This window comes from Haliotis cracherodii, unplaced genomic scaffold, assembly GCF_022045235.1.
Source record: "Haliotis cracherodii isolate W230 unplaced genomic scaffold, xgHalCrac1.p SCAF_7, whole genome shotgun sequence".
NCBI lineage: Eukaryota > Metazoa > Mollusca > Gastropoda > Lepetellida > Haliotidae > Haliotis > Haliotis cracherodii.
In genome coordinates, this window is record NW_027266330.1 from 6,613,574 (window position 1) to 6,633,403 (window position 19,830).

At 42.6% G+C, this 19,830-nt stretch overlaps 1 protein-coding gene across 1 annotated transcript in view; it reads right to left on the bottom strand.

Moving 5' to 3' along the window:
- Nucleotides 1-814: 814 nt before the first annotated feature.
- The window catches only part of LOC139447257 (uncharacterized), a 29,431-nt gene continuing 10,415 nt past the window's right edge, over nucleotides 815-19,830 (bottom strand). The window contains exons 2-8 of the mRNA XM_071228524.1: nucleotides 17,316-17,385; nucleotides 16,714-16,887; nucleotides 13,138-13,305; nucleotides 9,728-9,928; nucleotides 5,861-5,983; nucleotides 1,804-1,985; nucleotides 815-889 (exon numbers count right to left, since the gene is read on the bottom strand). Coding sequence (XP_071084625.1) covers nucleotides 1,804-1,985; nucleotides 5,861-5,983; nucleotides 9,728-9,928; nucleotides 13,138-13,305; nucleotides 16,714-16,887; nucleotides 17,316-17,385 — 918 coding nt within the window. The 3' untranslated portion in view covers nucleotides 815-889. The remainder of the gene's footprint in view (nucleotides 890-1,803; nucleotides 1,986-5,860; nucleotides 5,984-9,727; nucleotides 9,929-13,137; nucleotides 13,306-16,713; nucleotides 16,888-17,315; nucleotides 17,386-19,830) is intronic.

The following is a 19,830-nucleotide window of genomic DNA, read 5'->3' on the forward strand; positions in this document are numbered from 1 at the left end:
AAATCCGGTTCGTAAACTGTCATGCAGATTTCGGTCGATTGCAGGATTTGCAAAGTATGTGCACCGCCAACTCGTTGTCAACAGATATTTTCCTAATCTCTTCATGCTTTTAATCAAGGTGCTCACTTGATTTGATGCACTTCGCGATGTAAGACCCATTTAATCACAATATAGAACTTGATTATCGATCAGATCGTCTTGACTGGGCGCGGCTGATACGAGAGATGGAACCTGATTGGTCCATAGCAGAGGCTTAGAAGGGACATAACTCATAATAGCCACTGGTGAAGCTACGATCGAGCCCCCGAATTCCAGCCTAGTTCGGCAAGGATGGAAACTGGACGTTTAAAATCAGTTAACTCTCTTGCCTCGGGAAGATGGCCCCTGTTTAGCCCCTTAATGCCGAGCGCCAGACAGGGTAACAACAAGTACCATCTTTCAAGTCATTTGGTATGATGTGACCGGGGATCAAACCCGCGACTTCCGCTCCCCGGGCGGACACTATACCACTAGATACCATTTGATGCCCCGTGATACCCCAAACATTCTTTTATGTCATGACAGAATAACTAATATTAGCTCACTTGTGCACAACAGCAAATCCAAGAAGGCCAGGAGACGTATACCATTTGCTTTATTTCTTTGTAAATCCCGAAAGCAAGTTAAAAGAAAACAAAATGCAAAAGTCGTTGGCCCTCTAAGATAGACATGTCTTCAAATAATATAAGCAGATACCGTGTTGATTTTCCCCTAGAAATACTTTCAAATATCAGTATTTGCACCGAAACATTTTCAGCTTTGTGAATCCCTTTCTAGTCAGTGATGAATGCGCAACCATATCTTGAATCCATTTTCAGAATATTATTCTTTGTATTCTGTCAGACCGGAACTGTAAAACATGAAAGGGCGTCTTCCATTATACAAAACAGTTACATATTTTATCACTTGCCGCTAATGATAATTATTGTTTACAGTTTGTGTTTGTTCCTGGTGAAAATATGCAGTCTGTGGAGTTATTTTTGTTGACGTATTTACTTCGGCTATGTAGTTATAAACGGGCGTACAGGCTTTGCGTAAATCCTCAACGCGAATTTACATGGTATGCACGCCTGCTTACACGTTAATACCTCCATAATCTGTACACATATTGAAGGTAATGCTAATTAACATGATTTCCTGGTTTTTACTTTTAAGAGGCATAACCCGCCACGACAAGAAAGGCATGCCGTCACTTGAGGTTTATAAAGACATTTAGAAGAGACAAAAATAACATGATTTTCTTTTAACATATGATGTCTTTTGTGCATTCGAGATTTATGCATTAAGATTTAGAATGACAATACATGTAAAGTATTCAGAAGCATGTATACACAAGACCATGACCAGAGTTTTTATTTCAATTTCCAAAAGCCAGATTTTTCTTTGTGACGATCAGCGCCAGCATCTGGTGTGATTTCACCTTTGCCGTGCAATTGAATGTGTTCTTTCTACGACGATTTCAAAACAGTGTCATGAGACGCTTTATCAGAGGTTGTTTGATACGGGTTACAGCATTGGTGGCGCTTTCAGGAAGTGTTGTGTTAGGCAGGTGTAGGACACTTCAAACTTTGCCACATCAGTGATCAAAATGGTGTGTCATGTGTTCCCGTGTTTCTTCAAAGAACATATGTCCTCGCGAAACATGTTGGATATCCTGTGAAAACTTGTGTTGTGTAAAATACCCACTGTTCTGCTCTTCCTCCATGCATTAGTCCTAAACATATCCTGTCTGGAACCAAATATTGTATTGTTCATAAGCTTTACCTAATTCCCGAGGACGCAATCCTTACACGTGGTTCTGCAGACCCGGGTTCGTTTCTGGTTCGTCTCGCCCATGCAGCTGTCCTTGAGGCAAGTCCTTGTTCTAGTGTCGTCGACAAGGCGTTGTTTGGTGGTACAGTCAAAGTAACAGGCGTTGCTCTTCCACGGAGTCCAGTCAGTAAAATCTGCAACGGACGTCCAATATAAGTACATGAAATAAAGGCTTGATCCACAAAAGGACATTACCTCTTTGTTTGTTTGGTAGGGGTGGAGGTGGGTCGAATATTTACATACCGCCCTCATATAGCTGGAATATTGTTGAGTGTGGCATGATATCAAAATATGTTAAATGATGGTGCTTGGCGCTCGACGAGAGCAAGGACTGGTCAACAGCAACATATATCAGTGGGCCTGCTCTATCTCAGTGGGCCTGCTCTATCTCAGTTGGCCTGCTCTATCTCAGTGGCACTATAAAACTGACTGAAATCTGGACTAATGAAAGCCGCCACACGCAAACACTTTGCTATATAAGTCCAATAATCTGAAACGCGACCTTAAACCCCATTTCATCTTCCCTCTCCCGTGAATATCTGGGTTAGAAGTTTTCTTCAGCAATCAATGTCTGTTGTAAAGGGAACTAATTGGATCAGTTAGGCATGTTCACTGAATTGATTGATGTTTGTCGTCGTATTCCAGTTGCGTGTGTTTTCATGCCCATTATGGCAAATATTGGATTGTCTGGTCCAGACTCGATTACTTCAGACCGTCGTCATAAAGCTGGAATATTAGTAAGAACAACGTAAATTATACCACTAGGATTCACTATGCCCATATTCGATATTTTTCGTCATTATTATTCGTAACGACCAGATCCCCTCTGTGGTGTAGTGGTAGAGCACCCTCATGGAGAGCGGAAGGTCCGGGGTTCCATCCCCGGCCGCGTCATTCCAAAAGACGTTAAAAGATGGTTCTTCTTTTTACCCTGTCTGGCTCTTGGCATTCAGGGGCTAAAACAAGGTCTGGTCGGCTCGGAGTCAGTACACTGTGTCTGAGTGGCTATTCATGTTAAACTGCGGCATGGTATCTCAGTGAGCTAGCACTATAAATCGGCATCAGTCCGGACAAGTACAAGCAGCCCCAAACGCACGCGCACGTGCATGCACGTCGCTTATTGAGTGCAATAATCTTTGACGCGACGTTAAACCTAATTTTAACTCAACTCGTAACGACCAAAACAGGCACAACGCGCCAAGGTCGGACGGGAGTCGAACAAGCCTCGGTTCGACGGTTTTACATCGTCACGTGATGACCATCGCCGTCGTGATCCAGGCAGAAGGCCTCTTCGTTTGAGTGAGTGAGTTAGGTTTACTTTATGATAGGAGGCACGGGTGGCCCATTCGTCTAAGGCGTCGCGATTCGCTCTGCAGAGTTGCGTCCCTTCGGCAGGCCAGAAACCTATGATTGTGGGTTCGAATCCCGAATCGCCCCAATTATCTTTCTAGGTTTCTCAGCACCATACCCGTGCTACACCATACACCATAACCCTCGGTCGGACGGGAGTCGAACAAGCCTCGGTTCGACGGTTTTACATCGTCACGTGATGACCATCGCCGTCGTGACCCAGGCAGAAGGCCTCTTCCTTTGAGTGAGTGAGTTAGGTTTACTTTATCATAGGAGGCACGGGTGGCCCATTCGTCTAAGGCTTTGCGATTCGCTCTGCAGAGTTGCGCCCCTTCGGCAGGCCAGAAACCCGAATCGCCCCGATTATCTTTCTAGGTTTCTCAGCACCACATCCGTGCTACACCATACACCATACCCAGGGGTAACGTCTGGCACCTGCATCACTTTTGGCTTTCCTCCCACATTAAGCTGACGCGCCGTGATATAACTGGATTACTCCACCATACGAGGTATATGTTCTAAGTGTTCTAATACGCTACTTTTTAACGCTACAACGTAACAAGGACATATGTTTTGTGCAAACGAGAAACGGGAATAGACATGTGGTGAGAGAGTAGCCGTAACATACAAGACGGCTTGTCCCCCTTTCGAAGGCTGACGTGCGTCGGAACGGCGCAAGCCAATCAGAATTATAATATTTTATACTCTTCAAAAATAGAAACACAAAACCGATATTGTTGGCCATAAGAGCAAAATTTACGGACCAAGATGTTCAAAATGAAGAGGTTTAACGTGTTATAGTGTCAGTGACAAATTTCCGGGATCAAATGTTCACACCCAGGACATGCAAACCATTAGTCGGGAAACACGTACGATTCGGAAAAACGCACCCAGTGCAGTAAAAAAAGGGCCATGGAGCTGCACGTGCAGCAGTACTATGAACGGCATTAAAATGCAGGTTTTTTTATTGCTTGGCATCTGCGTCAATCGAACAGTGACAGCTCAACAACATGCCATGATTAACAGAAGTGCAAAGAAACAGCGTCAAATGCCGCTTGCTAGCTGGGGAATCCCGATCAGCTGAAGCCAGTGTTTTCAATGTAGCGCCGAGCACCATCACAAGGCTATGGGATCGGTTTCAACAGCATGGGTCAACACGTGATCGGCAAAGTTCGGGAAGCCTAAGAGCAACCACCCCCGCCCAAGATCGCTACATTCGACTGCGCCACATACGTGAAAAGACCATCACAGCCACTTCAACCACATCAGAAATATCTGGACTGCACAGATTTTCCGACCAGACTGTACGAAACCATTTAAGAGCAGCAGGTCTACGAGCAAGACGTTCTGTTCGACGCGTCATATTGAGTCGACAACATCGCCAACAACGACTGCATTGGTGGTTAACTGCAATGGAGAGATGTCTGGTTGAGCGACGAATCGAGATTTCTCGCCCATCGAGGGAATGGATGGGCACGGGTCTGCAGACATCGGGGAGAACGATACGCCGGAAACTGCGTACATGAAGTGGACATGTTTGGTGGTAGTAGCGTTATGATGTGGGCGGTTATCCCTCATCATGGCAGAACATTTTTGATCGCTATCCAGGGCAATCTTACGGCTCAACGATACATCAACGAAATTCTCCTGCCACATGTCCTGCTAAATTCAGCCAACGGCAAAGGTGTATTCCAAGAGGACATCACGGATCACAAGATCCTGTCTATACAACACCAACATTGATGTTCTCCCCTGGCCCTCCAGAACCCAAGATTTGAAACCGATAAAGTACCTGTGGGATGAATTGGATAGACGGCTACGCCGAAGTCAACCACAACCCCAGACGTTGCAGCAGTTGGCTTTTGCGTTGCAGGCAGAGTGTGGGCTACAGAATCACATATCCAAGGAAGGTGATTCGCATACTCGTCTCTTCCATGGGCAGGAGATGTCAGGCCGCTATCGATTCCAACGGGCGAAATACGCGTTATTGATGGTAGCTGACCTTCACCTTGGACTTTTCCTATGTACCGATAACTGAGAGGACTACAATGACCAAATGTTCTCTCCACAACATCTAGGCTACCTCACACAAATCTGGCTTTGTGTTTCTTATTTTGAAGAGCATATATATTTTTTTAATATGTATATATATATTCCTTGTTGGCATGTTTGATAAATGGGATAGAACCTTTTTAGTAGCGACATGTGCGTTAACATTTCGTGTCACCTCACTATTGTCACGAAATCATATACATAATACATGGATTTTAATGACCAAAATGACGAAATAACGAAAACGTGGTTATGTTTGCAAATTTGATGACACAAATTTCGTGCATTATGCCACATATTGTCCAATTGTTGTATGCTGGGTTTGGAGGAAATGTGACACGCCAAGTATAAAAACGAGAACAATAACATTTTGATTTGATCAATTGTAATAGTGTTTAATGATAGGGCCTGCCATTGATTATGAACTTTGACCTTTTATTTTATTCCTATAACAAGTAATTCATTTTGCATTTTTTATGATTACATTAAGCAATAAATCTAAAACAGATCTAATCATTTGGAAGATATAAATGGTTAATTTTAATCATATACTATGTTTACTTTTGAGAAAGGAGGGGTTAAAGAAGATAATAAAGAAGATATTTACCTACAGTGTACTCTAATCTCGTACCATTGTAAGCAATTAGGAAATCTGACCAATGATGAATTGTAACATTGCTTCCACGGAAGATCCTTTTGGATGTACTACACAAATTAAGACAGCCGTCATCTGAAGAAGAAATAAAGAAAACATTGTGTTTATCGTGTGTGGATTATAGTGTACCGTTTTAAAATCAGATATTGTACTCAGATACTACACATGTAAATCTAATCACATTCCCAAAGGAGATCGGGGGGGGGGGGTGGGGTAGCCTAGTGGTTAAAGCGTTCGCTCGTCACGCCGAAGGCCCGGGTTCGATTCCCCACATGGGTACAATGTGTGAAGCCCATTCTGCTGTTCCCCGCCGTGATATTGCTGGAATATTCCTAAAAGCTGTGTAAAACCAAACTCACTCACTCACTCCAAAGGAGATCACATCATATGAGAACCCTGAGCAAAATTTGACAATCCAATGTAAACCACGGATTGTGGATTATTGAGCCAATCACCCGCCGGCTTTCTGAATGATTCTGTTTTAAACACCTCGATTTGGAAATGTCCATCTTAGCTAATGAAAATCCCCACAAAACCCAGATATACTCTTTATGATACACCCGTTGAGGTGTACATGCCAATACCCCCAAACGACGGAATGTGTAAAATATCCACAACAATAATATATTAAGGCGGTGCTACTTTGTTTTCATTTGGTTCCGATTTAGAAGCTTCGACAGTGAGCAAAAGGTGGTCCCGTAGGGGTGGCCATCTTCACGCGTACATGTATCGCGTCAAAATTAAAGATGTGAATATAATGAGATTGAAATCCCTCCAAACTGCAATTTTGGTGATATCCTTTCACTTGACTTACTTTAAACCATGTGGATAGACTCCATCTTACTTCCTTCTCTCAATACTATCGCCACTAATGCCGTCTGTCTTACCTTTCTCTTTGGGGATACCCTCTGTTTTACCTTCCTCTCTGGGGATACCTTCTGCCTCACTTCCATCACTGAGGATAGCCTCTGTCTCACTTCCATCTATAGGGATACCCTCTCGCTCATTTCCATCTCTGCGGATACCCTCTGTCTAACTCCCTTCTCAGTGGATACCCTCTGTCTCACTTCATTTCAGGGGATATGCTCTTTCTTACTCCCATCTCTGGGGATACCCTCCGTCTTTCTCCCGTCTGAGAGGATACCCTGTGTGTTACTACCATCTCAGGGAATACCCTCTCCCTAACTGTCATCTCTGGGGATACCCTCTGCCTCACTCCCATTTCAGGGGATACCCTCGGTCTTAGTCACATCTCAGTGGATACCCTCTGTCTTACTCCCATATCAGGGGATACCCTCTGTCTCATTTCCATCTCAGGGGATATGCACTGTCTTACTCCCATATCTGGGGATACCCTCCGTCTTTCTCCCATCTGAGAGGATACCCTCTGTGTTACTACCATCTCAGGGAATACCCTCTCCCTAACTGCCATCTCTGGGGATACCCTCTGCCTCACACCCATCTCATGGGATACTTTCCGTCTTATTCACATCTCAGTGGATACCGACTGTCTTACTCCCATCTCCGGGGATACCCTCTGCCTAACATCCATTTCAGGGAATACCCTCTGTTTTACTTCCGTCTCAGGAAATACCCTCTGTCTTATTCCCATCTCAGAAGATACCCTCTGTCTTACTACAATCTCAGGGAATACCCTCTGACTAACTGCCATCTCAGGGGATACCCTCTGTCTCACTTCCATCTCAGGAAATACCCGATGTCCCACCTCAAAAGATACTCTCTGTTCTTCTCCAATCTCAGTGGATACCCGCTGTCTTATTCCCATCTTCGGGGATACCCTCTGTCTTATGCCCAACTCAGAAGATACCCTCTGTCCTACTCCCATCTCAGGAGATGCCCTTTCTCTTACTCCTATCTCAGGGGGTACCCTCCGTCTTACTACCCATCTCAGGGGATAACCTCTGTATTACTCACATCTCAGGAGATACCCTCTGTCTTATTCACCGAATAAGAGGATAACCTCTGTCTTAGTCCAATCTTATTGGATACCCTCTGTCTTATTCCCATCTCAGGAAATACCCACAGTCTTATTCCCATCGCAGGAGATACCCTCTGTCTTATGCCCATCTCAGAAGATACCCTCTGTCTTACTTCAATCTCAGGGGATACCCTCTGTCTTATGCCCATATCAGAAGATACCCTCCGTCCTACTCCTATCTCTGGGGATACCCGCTGTCTTATTCCATCTCAGGAGATACCCTCTGTCTTATTCCTATCTCAGGAGATACCCTCTGTCTTATGCCCATCTTAGAAGATACCCTCTGTCTTACTCCTATCTCAAGGCATATCCTCTATCTTACTACAATCTTAGGAGATACCCTCCGTCTTATTCCCATCTCACGAGATACACTCCCTCTTACAACAGTCTCAGGGGATATTCTCTGTCATACTCGCATACTAACATCCATTTCAGGGAATACCCTCTGTCTTACTACAATCTCAGGGGATACCCTCTGTCTTACTCCCATTTCTGGGGATACCGACTGGCTTACTCCCATCTCAGGGGATACCCTCTGTCTTATCTAAATATGTAGGGATACCCCCTGTCTTACTTCAATCTCTGAAGAGACCCTCCATATTACTTTCATCTCTGCCCCAGCCTCTAACGTTCATATCTCTGAGGATACCCTCTGTCTTATTTCCATCTCTGTGGATACCATCTGCCTTACCTACATCTCAAGGGATACCCACTGTCTTATTTTCTTCTCTGGGGATACCCTCTGTCTTATCTTCATCTCTATGGAGGCCATCCGTCTTACCTGCATCTCAGTGGATACCCCCCATCTTACCCCCATTTGAGGGGATACCCTCTGTCTTCCCTTCATATTAGGGGATACCCCCCGTCTTACTGCCATTTCGGGGGATACCCTCTGTGTTATTTCCATATCAGGGGATACTCCCAGTCACCTTCATCTCATTGGATAACCTCTGTCTTATCTTAATCTGTGGGGATACCCTCTGTCTCACTTTTATCTCAGGGGATAACCCCTGGTTTCCTCCCATCTCTGGGGATACCATCCGTCTTATTTCCATCTATGGGGATACCATCTGCCTTACATACATCTCAAGGGATACCCGCTGTCTTATTTTCTTCTCTGGGGATACCCTCTGTCTTACCTTCATCTCTATGGAAGCCTTCCGTCTTACCTGCATCTCAGGGGATACCCTCTGTCTTACTCCCCTCTCAGTGGATAACCTCTGTCTTACTCCCATCTCAGGGGATACCCTCTGTCTTACTCCCCTCTCAGTGGATACCCTCTGTCTTACTCCCATCTCAGGGGATACCCTCTGTCTTACTCCCCTCTCAGTGGATAACCTCTGTCTTACTCCCATCTCTGGGGATACAATCTGTCTTATGTCCATCTCTGGGGATACAATCTGCCTTACATACATCTAAAGGGATACCCGCTGTCTTATTTTCTTCTCAGGGGATACCCTCGGTCTTCCCTTCATATAAGGGGATACCCTCCGTCTTACTCCCATTTCAGGGGATACCCTCTGTGTTATTTCCATATCAGGGTATGCCCTCCGTCACCTTCATCTCATTGGATAACCTCTGTCTTATCTTAATCTGTAGGGATACCCTGTGTCTTACTTCTATTTCAGGGGATACCCTCCGTCTTACTTCCATCTTCTGGGATACCCTCTGTATTACTTTCATCTCTGGTAATGCCCTAGGTATACGGAATAAACGCTGTGTATTTAGCTCACCAAGTCTCGCTAAATAGATTGCATATTCCTAATGAAGTATAGTTTCCATCCCCCAAAACACTCGCGTGATAACCTCTATATACTTACCGTCACATATTCGTACACCGTCACAACAACACTCAAAATTGTGAGACATAACCTCCACCTTTACTTCCCTCGCACCAGTGATGCTACTTTCGATCATGACTCCGCAATCTGCATTGTCAAAATAAGGACCGTTCCCGAAGTTGGGCGTCACAACTTCCTGGACAGTGGTGTCAGCAAAGACCAGACTCGGTAGAGTACAGACTGCAACAGACATATGGCACACATAGATGCTTTCATCTGTCCCTTATCAATAATGCCCAATTGTATCAAGCACTGGCCATTACAATAGCCAATTCAAGGTGAAACTACACTATACTTCTCGGGAACAATTGGGCATTTCGTTTTTGATTGTAGCTTTGTCGACCAGTCGTGTAGTTTATCGGGTAGTTCATACATAAAGCTTACCCAAATGTCTCAATGTGTGGTAACGGTCAACAGTCCATAAGAACAGGGCACCTGGCATATGCAAATGAGCCACAACACAAGAGGGGGTTCACAAGCAAGTTCCCATGGTCAGTAGCGACTGTGTCCAGTTCATGCATTGATGCAGACATGGCACCTTCGCCTCATTGATTGTCGAGTCCTTGTCTAATGATATCGGCATGTCCTTTGCACTCGACAAATGCAACATTCTTCATTTGGAACGTGGCAAGGTAGAAATGTTAAGATCAGTCAGTATACCTGGGGGAAGGGGGTGACTTATTGACCATCTCGTGAAAGGTCAGGCCTAGACATACTTAGGGAAGCAGATTAGGGACAAACTCCAGAATGCCTGTATCAAGAAAAAACTTTGGGCAGAGTACAAATGTAGACTCAAAATCTGGAGTTCAGAGCTGAAGTAAAAGCCACAAATACTTATGCTGTACCCTATATCCTATTGGTGTTGTTATTAGACGAAACAAGAATATTGACGGTATTGACACTCTCACACGAAGCATCATGTCAGACAATAGATCCAACTACCCCTCACTCTTCCCTCAATCGCTTATATTTACCAATCGTAATGGCAGGGCGTGGTTTGATTAACGTTGAGGCTCTTCAGGATATAATGGTTTTGTGCACTTTTGCACACATCTATTTGTCTCATGATCCTCTTGTGAAGCATGTCAAGACTAATTATGAAAAGAAGGCATTCAACCGTATTCGTAAACGAGCCAAAGATGTGGGACAGAATTTCATTGTCAATATTGATTTTGTTAAAGCTTCTGTACTGCTGGACGATGTAAACCAAGTATAGTGCCATATCAAATCGGCCCAGACTCCGTTTTTTTCAAGGGGAGGCTATCGGAACGAGCACTGCATCGAGTTTATGTGCAGTGTGTTCAGAAAATGAGCAACCCTGAAGAGTCCTTCACATGAATGAAGTTGTCTGGCCTGAAAAATTAAAACAGAAGCCTTTCTGTTTGCTGCTCAAGATCGGTCACTTCCACTCGAAACCGTCAATATAGGATTTTGCATCAAAATGTTAGTGTGAAATGTAGATTATGTAATGAAATGAGACTGTCAAACACATTGTCAGTGGATAGCAAGCTTTGGCACAAATACAGTATCTTAAGCGACATGATAGAGTGGCTCGATGATTGTATTACCGTCTTCGCCATGCTTGTGGTTTTGACACAGAGGTCAATCAACGGTTCGGCCAAGAATATGTAGAGGGCGTCATGGAAAATGATAAATACAAAATTCTTAGGAATAGTCCCGTTTCAACTCCAACAAACCTGATCTCGTCCTTTTTGATAAATCCAATGTATATCATTGAATTTTCTATCACTTTTGACACTAATGTTATTGACAAGATTGAGGAAAACATGGCAAATATGCAGACCTCACTTTCGCAATGTCACGCTTGCATCCCAAGTACCAAGCTATCCGACTGCCCATTGTTCTCGGTGCCTTAGGTTTGGCACCTCCCAATCGGTTATCTGACATTGGGTGAGTACATGGGTTTTCTGCCAGGAATACAGGCCTTCTGCCAATCTGGATAATGCAGAATGTTGCAGTGTTGGGGAGTCTTCACATTCTCCAAAACGTTCTCGGTGATTTCGATTAGGTAGCGCTTCCTTGGAGCGGTCCCATTCACTGTTTGGGCTTTTGTAAAGGGACGAGGGCCTTTGGCTGATTAAGAACAAAACGTGACTTTTCTTGTAGGGTAGACAGACTTGGGACAGGGTTTATTCCAATTCCGCTTCCTCTTTTTAGGTTTGAGCATTCTACCAATGACAACATCATGCACTGACTTAACCCACGCTGAAAAAACATTAAAAATGTTCTATTTTGTGGCCTATGTTTGGCTGGAAAGAAACTGGTTTTGAGTGTTTCTTTTACATGAGTTTGACTGAAATCATCCATGGAGAAGTATGACAGAAGAATATGACTTATTGGTGATTATTCTCATGTCATCACATACAACAAGGTACACGGTCAGTAAAAATGATACTTCACTAATTGTTCTGATAACTTAAAAAAAACTGTAAGGAAACCCCTATCGTATCCATACATTGGGTATGATGTCTTTCATGCAAATAATGACCACATCTCCTCCCCTAAGATCACTGAGCTAATCTAGCTTGTTACTCTTGATTAAAAACACCACACCTTTAACCTGTTTCAAGTTCCCATTTTAAGTTTACATGTTGTGGTAGCAATTTTGTGACGGACCTCGTTTTGGGGTTATATATCCTAGTTAACGTGAGAGAATGAGTGAGTGAAGGGAAAAAGCCGGAATTGATGCAGGTTGACAAACTGGGGACGCACACGAGCCCTAGTTGGGTGCTGATATTAGAGTGATTACTCAATGATTAACTCTGTGTTTTTTTCGGTTCATTGGGGCACAGTGGATTCTTGCAAAAGTGTGCACATCACTATTTTTAGTCATACCTCAAAACGGACCGAAAAGAATCAATCCTTATAAATAGGTTCGATATTACATTATGTGTTATGCATACCCAATTAATGAAAAACAGTTATATTAATCAAAGCAGACACAAAATATAACGAGATTGATTAAAATGTCCTGCGTAGGAATACATATTGTGACGTGACATGAATCAAGTTTGGATGATGAATGCATGACTTTAGATCACAAGCCCCTTGCATGATAATACAGGTGAGCAGGAAGGCAATTCCATCAACAGCAAAATTGGGATTCCCACATATTCCGTAGTGGTGAAAGTAGTCATCCTCGGTGGGCATGGCTGATTTTTTTTTACATTCATTTGGAAATGAATACTATTGAACACGTGACCATTTCAGCTAATCAAAATGCAGGAATTACAATGAACATAACAAAGGTTTAAACATAATCAGGTGAATCTCTTTTTGTCTGTGATCAGCAGATCCTGTCAAATGCACAACTTTATTCAAATGGGCCCCCAGTTTCCAAAATACTAAACACTGTGGCTACGACTTACTGTTCTCTTCGAAGTCTACCTCTTGATACGTCATGACAAATGTCGAATTTGTGAATGAGAAATAAACTCTGATGTAGACAGATCCATGGTAAACGTAGGTGGGTGCGCCTCCGGCCTCTCTCATATTTGTGATGACTGCTGCAAGCCTCTGCCTGTTGACTGACGGATCTATACAAGAATGAACAATACTTAAAATCAAGAACAATCTATCTCAATGGCACGGCTATTTTGTAGGGATAATTTGCATAATTTCATATTGATTAATGTTGTCTGACATCATCATTCACTCGCAGCGATGAATATTGTCCTAAATCACAGTGGTGACAGAGAAGATGACAAGAATACGAATACAAAATTACACAGCAATGAAAGATGAGTGAAGCCTACTCAATCCGATGTGGAGCTGTTTAAGCAGCATTTTATAACAACAGAACCTCCCGGTTAGTTTTAGTAGACAACCATGTATATATTGCTGGGGATATAGTAATCTGTCCCTGGAACCTCATTGGCCAACAATAATGCCCCTTAATTAGTTGAAATGAAATGAATTCTAATGAGAGGGTGAGATAAATTTTAAGTCACATCGTCAACATTCATCCATATGGTGACTATCAAGGGTTAAACATAATAAATACATTGAGGCTTACATCTAAACCTGCCAAAAAAGGACAGTAGTGAATGAGTGAGTGAGTGAGTATGGTTTTACGCGGCTTTTAGCAGTATTCCAGCACAACCAATAGGCTACCCACGACCGCCCAACGAAGGAAAGTAAAATAACTGGTCGTATCACAGAAAAAGATTTACAAGTAGTATGGAATCATCAAATGGACATCATTGTATATAACAATACCTTAAAAATAGATCGACAACAGTTGAAGGTAGATCAGCATACTTGGGATCATGGAGATTCTTAATATACACATGCACACAAGTTGAGCGCCACAAACCATATTTGTGAGCTTTTACTTTATCAGCAGACCATATCAGGTGTCACATAGACACCCTAGGGAGTGCAGAGTCTATTGCACGACAGAAACGTCAGTAACGTGTGTATCATCCATCGACATTGACCACAGCTTCAACCCTACGACTCATACTCATTACAAGAAGTTGAATGCTTCTCAGAGACAAACGGATCCATTCTTCATGAAGTCCGGCTTCAAGACCAGCGAGATTTTGAACTGGGGGATCACGATGTCTGATTTTCCGGCCAAGAATGTCCCAGAGATGCTCAGTCGGATTAAGATCCGGACTACAGGCCGGCCAAGGAAGAGTGGCAATAGCTTCTTGATGCAAATAAGCAAAAACTGACGGAGATATGTGTGGTCTAGCATTGCCGACCATGTAAACAGGTCTTGTCTGAAGAGGATGGTTGTCAAAATGAGAGACTACCACTGGACGAAGAACGGCATCTTGGTATTGTTGGCCATTCAGGCTTCAACAATTGTCAACAGCGAAAGTTTGCAGCCGAAGGAAACACAACCCATATCATGACAGATCCCCCGCCACATGCTTAGACCTCTGGATGTTCCTTGGTGCAAAACGAGTGTTATGTTGCCTCCAAACACGTATTTGACCATCAACAGTTCGTAGCAGCATTCGACACTCGTCTCCAGTTGGCCAAGTTCCATCGACTACGGGCACGACACCATATCAGACGATTCCGCATGTGCCTCTCAGTCAGTTGAGGATGTTTTACTGGTCTTCTGGCGTTATAACAAGCCGCTCTGAGGTGATGCCTTACGGTCATCGTCGAGAGTCTCTTATGGGTAATCCACTGCAGTCTTAAATCTGTTGAAGTGGCATCTGACTGTCCTGAAAAGACGTCTATCCCCTCTGTTAGAGGTCTTTCGTGGCCTACCAGACCTAAGCCTGTCATTGACATCATTGGTTTGACCATGTTTGACAATCAAACGAGTGATAACACTGTGATGACGACCCATTTGTCTTGCAATGGCCCTGCATGACATGCCAGCATTATTCATGCCTATCACTTGCCATCTTTCAGCGTTCGTTAACTTTCTCCACACTGTGGCTGATTTTCAACCTCTATTGGAAGTGGAATCTCACACAGGAGCAAAATGCAACCACGTGTCTGAAACTTGAATTTCACTTTTTATAGGGCAGGGGAACTGCAGCAACACGTAAAGCACGCTTTCCTTGTTGTATCTGGACAAATATGGGTTCATGAAACTATTGAAGCCTAATTCAGTCATACATCATCATATTTCGTATTTCTGATTCCCACACGTGAAATCAAGAGACTATGAATATGGTGGCGCTTAACTTTTGTGCATGTGTATATATGATGTCTTGAAATAGTTATCCCTTGTGATGGATAAATCTATAGTCAAACAGAACATGTGTGGAAGACAAAATAGAGAATCTGAAAAACTGATTAACTGTTAATGTTTAGTTTGGTTGTTGATATATTTTAGTGCTGTTGAAAGAGAATCGTTTCTGCTGTAAAATTGAACAGTTATCTGGTAATCTGGATGAGATAGTCCTGGATCCAACGATGGTGGCACTGGCAAATCATCAGAAGTTGAAACTAGATCTGTGTCAACGTGCCTTCAATTACTTTTGTTACGAGAACCAGAGATTTGTTGGGAAGCCATGATGAAAGAAAACATATATGACAACCCTACTCCCCACCCACCAGGGAGTGTCAACATACACTATAGGGCGACAGGCGTGCTATACGAAAGCTATATCAATAATAGGTAGCTAATAATGTCAAACAGAATAAAAGTCAGTTTGGTTCTGCCTTTTAACAGTCATTTGAAGACAATTGGAACCTGGAGGTCGATAATGCCAGTTTGGCCAATGCGCCACTGCCTTCTGGCATAGGACTCTAGGCAAGGTTGCCATGTACCACATTTACTGTGTAGTACACTTATATAATCAAAATTGAAATTGACCATGCACAAGGCACGGTATGACCAGCCGATTGATAGAACCGGGCCCATTCTACCACCTTTCTAGATGAAGTAAGGATCAAAGTGAAGTGTTGGGCAAAAGGAACACCTGCTCCTGGCTCCAGTGCCTTCAACCACCAGACTCCCTTCCTCCACCGACACAGGGGCGCAACCCATGGCAAACAAGTTGCACAATTCGGTCGCCTCTTGCGACCAGAAGTGGGGTGCTGAGGACACATTCTATTCGACCCCGGGTCCCCACTGAGGAAATGAAAAATAACGTCGTATTCAAGATTATTCCATTTATATAGCAACGTTTCTGCACGTATGTGTGGCTGCTTGTACTAGCCTGGAATTATTCTGGTTTTATTGTGCTCGCCCACGGAAATGCTGCAGTTTAACATGGTAGCCTCACTTAGTCACAATCCACTGACTCTGAGTCGACCCGTCCTTGTGTTATTCCCTGTGTGGCGGGATCCAGGCAAGGAAACAGAGGTGCCATCTTTAAAAATCGTTTGGTATGACACGGCCAGGAGATTGAACAATTGAACAACTCTCAAGGCGAACACCCTGCCCACTACACCCCTTCTCTGCCCACTACACTATAGAAGCAGGCTGAAGTTAAGCAATTTTCACGATACGTTTGTGTTTAACTCACCATTCGCAAATAGATCAATACCATGGGCCGTGGCATTAAATCTGGTGAAATCAAGTTTCAAAGAGGAACCAGCTGGCACGGTGATTTGTACTATACATTCTGAAGATAACCCATCTGTGTTGTGGAGTGTCTGGGGCGTTGAGTTGGCAACTAGCACTGATGCACTACCACAAACTGAGAAAAAAAACATTGTCTGATTATTATCCTAAAAGTTAAATATATAACTATATTTTCAGTTCAAGTTATTGAATAGAGTTACATGCGGTCTTCTAGGTTGTAGGACTTTGGCATTTTCTTTTGATTTTAAGGCGCTCCTTAATACACCATCTAATACAGTCAAGCCTAAAAGACAGGAATGTGACACAGCATCCAGGTTTATTTTTTCTTAATTAACCTCGAGTCTGATATTCACACGTAAGTCTTCAGAATTATTAATAATAACATAAAATATGTATTTCTACACCTTTTAACATTCCAGTTTCTCATAAATACCATTTAAGAAATAGACAATTTTAAAATGGTTTAGTTCTCATCCCAGTGCCCTGATCGGAAAAGACCTGGAAAACAACACACCAAAGTAGAAATAATAGCAGGCTACTTACTGTCGACCTGTGCTCCTGCATCCAACACTAGCACCCAGACTGAAACACACAGCTTTAGGAGGATCAGCATCTACGGGAACATAAACATGATAATGATAATGATGATGATAGTAGTTTATAATGATGATGATCACCATATGTTAACATCTTTTGGTATGACGAGGTCGGGAACCATGGCGTGATTAACAAGGAGGCCTTTCATGATTGAATTTTATCGTGCACTATTGCACATATGTATTTATCTGAAGATCCTCTTGTGAAGCATGTCAAGACTGAAAACAAGTCATTCAATATATCCTAAATGACCCATTGATGTAGTACCGAATATCAATGTTAATGTTTATTTTGTTGATGGTGCTGGATGGTGTCAACCAAGCGAAGTGCCATTTCAAATCGACCCAGAACCAGTCACTTCCCACTCGAAAACGTCAATGTGTGATTTTGTATCAAAGTGGGTGTTCAACTTGACACAAACAAAGTATCTAAGGCATGGTTCGATCCTCTTGTTACCGTCATCGCCTATCGCCTTTTTGGTTTTGACTCCGAGACCATCAATGGTACGACGCAGAATATGTAGAGGGCGTCATGGAAAATGATAATTACATATAAAATTCTTTAGAATACGCCCACATACAGAGTCAGACGTATCCAAGTGAACAAACCCGATAGGTCCTTTTTGATAAATCCAATGAAATCCTTTTATGACTCATTTATCTGTTTCTTTTGAAACTAATGAGAATCGGGAGAAACAAGGCAAAGACAGTATGAGGACTGTACTTACGTATACGAAATGTCAAGCTAGCTTCCCAAGTTGTTATACTCGCTATTCATGGCAAGAAAAATCCCGTTTCCTGGGGCTTAAAATAGTGTTTGTATTAATTAAAATGCACACATTTCCAAATATTCCAAATCCTTTTTACATGTATGCCTAGTTTGGTGTCGTTTACGTCAGTGTCCATACCGTCCACTATCCTTGGAGGATAATGGTGACGTAGACGACAAAAACGACAACGACAACAACAATGTGCTGGATTGACTTTAAGAAAGCATATGATTCTGTCTGTTTGGGAATTTTTCGACATGTTGTAGAAATTTACGTCAGTGTCTTCATCGTCCACTATCCTGGAAGGTGTATCTTGCCACATATGTTAGCGGGTAGAGACACAAAACCAAATAAAGACATGTACATGTGTATGCATGCAATTTGGAATAATACGGACAGTTTACAATCCTACACACATTTCCACAGTAAGCCATGTTAGATCATGTTTTCACTGCTGTTTTATGTATGAGAACACAAGAAAGTACGTATTTGTCAGTCATTCAAATCTCGTATCTATTTTTAGTATAAATCGTTAGGTGAGTGAGTGTGAGTTGTCAATTTCAGGTGCTTAAAATGCACTTTAATGAATCCTTGGAGTCTGTAACCTTTAGAAACATTGTAATGTTATTGATACGAAAATCAGAAGAAATGCAGTAAAGCATATATTTTGTGACCACAAGTAGCATGTTCGAGGTAAAGATTACGCTATGTTTACAATCAAAAGCCTGACAGTGATGACATTTCTTCAAAACATGACAAAGTCCCTATCAGTCACAACATGAGAGATATTTACCACTAATCTGTGTACCGAACTCTCGAACCTACTTTCCGATCACGACCGCCTGACCACAAGAATACATATAGATTTGGACCTGTGAAGATCAGGGTTAGAACAGATCTTCAGCAACCAACGCTTATATTAAATGGTGACTATGTTTGTCGTTAGAGGCGACTAATGGGATCGTGTTGGTTGTCAGGCTGACTTGGTTGATTGGATGCATGTCATCTTATCTCAATTGTGTGGATTAATGCTCGTGGTGTCAATCACCGGATTGTCAGGTCCAGACTTGATTTTTTTTGCATGACCTGCGTCATATAGCTGGCATATTGCTGAGTGAGACGTTAAACAACAAAACAAACAAACAAAGCATATAAATTTCGCAGCTTATTTCAAATTCGAGATAAAAATACAAAGCGCCATCTCGAGCTCGGATTCGGTCCCAATCTGACTTTACGATAGAACTGTGTAGCATGATATCGAAGTTTGAATTTGCCACCGTGACAGCTTTAAGAAATCTTAATTAGAATTTTACTTAACTGTAAACAATTCTCCTCAATACAGGATGAGGAATGCCAAATGGAGACAAAGAAAGGGATCATTTGTAACCTTGTCAAACTTAGTTTCATCCACAGAAACCACGGACTTTTTTCGCAAAACTAAAAATCAACTCAATCAGCTGTTGCCAATCCTTCACTTGTTCTTGTCACATTGTTTATTGATTATTACCTGCGAAACATATTTCATTTAGTCATCGAGATACATTTCAATTAGCCACACTTTACACCTGTTGTATTCTGAATTGATCATCTATGCAATCGTATTTCTATGGATCTATAATACACAGTCTGTTACTCAGTTTTATTTCACTTATTGACTTTCTACATAGGTGAACAGGGACATTTATTTTACAT